This window comes from Corvus brachyrhynchos, unplaced genomic scaffold (assembly GCF_000691975.1).
Source record: "Corvus brachyrhynchos isolate BGI_N302 unplaced genomic scaffold, ASM69197v1 scaffold166, whole genome shotgun sequence".
Classification (NCBI taxonomy): domain Eukaryota; kingdom Metazoa; phylum Chordata; class Aves; order Passeriformes; family Corvidae; genus Corvus; species Corvus brachyrhynchos.
This window is the reverse complement of record NW_008239671.1, coordinates 500582-501900: the sequence shown is the minus strand read 5'-3', so window position 1 is coordinate 501900 and position 1319 is coordinate 500582. Positions and strand designations below refer to the sequence as shown.

General features: G+C 46.6%; 1 protein-coding gene across 1 annotated transcript in view; it reads right to left on the bottom strand.

Annotated features, from left to right (window-relative positions):
- The window catches only part of CUNH20orf194 (chromosome unknown C20orf194 homolog), a 62796-nt gene that overhangs the window by 20347 nt on the left and 41130 nt on the right, over positions 1-1319 (bottom strand). Inside the window, exon 27 of the mRNA XM_017742391.1 lies at positions 468-626. Coding sequence (XP_017597880.1) covers positions 468-626 — 159 coding nt within the window. The remainder of the gene's footprint in view (positions 1-467; positions 627-1319) is intronic.

Sequence of the window (1319 nt, the reverse complement as noted above, 5' to 3'; positions counted from 1 at the left end):
CTCTCTCCAGCTCTCCTGGAGCCCCTTTAGGCCCTGCAAGGGGCTCTGAGCTCTCCCTGGATCCTTCTCTTCTCCAGGTGAACATTCCCAGCTCTCCCAGCCTGGCTCCAGAGCAGAAGGGCTCCAGCCCTCAGAGCATCTCCATGGCCTCCTCCGGACTCACTCCAGCAGCTCCACATGCTTCTGCTGCTGGGATCCAAGAGCTGGAGGAGGCAGCTCTGCAGCTGGGGTCTCACCAGAATCAGAATCCCCCCTCCCCTGCTGCCCACGCTGGGGGATCAGCCCAGCACAGGAGGGTTCTGGGCTGTGAGGCCACATTGCTTCCACAACATGCAAGGAAGGCTACGGACACCTTTTTTTGCAAAGGAGCAACAAAATCAACAGGTACAGAAAAGCTGAGTTTGGTCCATATGTAAACCAGAATTCCCTTATTCTACACAACAGTTGTCAGAGTTTCAAGCCTTTACCCTTGCAGGACCACCAGGAGCCTCTTGCTCTTCCCAGCATACGCAGCCTGACGGACCCCGAGGTTCTGCTGGGCCTCCAGGAGCCCGGCCAGGTAACGCTGGAAGTGGGAGGCACTGAAACACTCGGGGCTGTCCATGGTCTGCCGATAAACCATCCACCTAAACCACAGACAACGAGGAAAGGAGTTCATGTGCTGTGACAGAACACTTCTGTTTTCTTCCTATTTTGAATCAACAGACAAAAATGAAGTTTGACAGCCCAAAGATTTCACATCTCTCATCATGATCTCATTGCACTTGACCACGTGGGAAAGGGGAATTTACTCAGCTTTCTATCATTTCCAGCGTAAGCACATTCTTTACACGACTGCCAAAGGGGTTTGTGAATGTTTTTTGTTGTTCTTCAGTAAAACAATGTCCAGCAGCTTTTTCAGAGCTGTACATCGTATGAGTAATTCTGATCACTGGCAGTGATGCAGTAAACAGAAATTAGACAAATCCAATTCAAGACTCTGGGCATGAAAATATTTCACTGCAAAAATGGAAAGTAACAATGACATTTGCAGGAAAACAAGAGGAGATGTGTTATTACACAACCTTCAAAAGTCACCTTACGTGTTTGCCCTATAACAGAACCACAAAACTGTTCTGAATCAACTTGATAAAATCAAGACATTGAGTTAAAAGTAAAAAAACAGTGCAGAACATGGCTAAGATTAAATGCTAAGGTGTTTGGCTTTAAGAATTAAAAGGCTAAGTTTATTTTATTATTTTTCAGAAGCTCTATCAACACACAGAGTGGCAAATTCCTCCAACAGATATATCTTTTTGCCACACAACAGATGTCCTGAA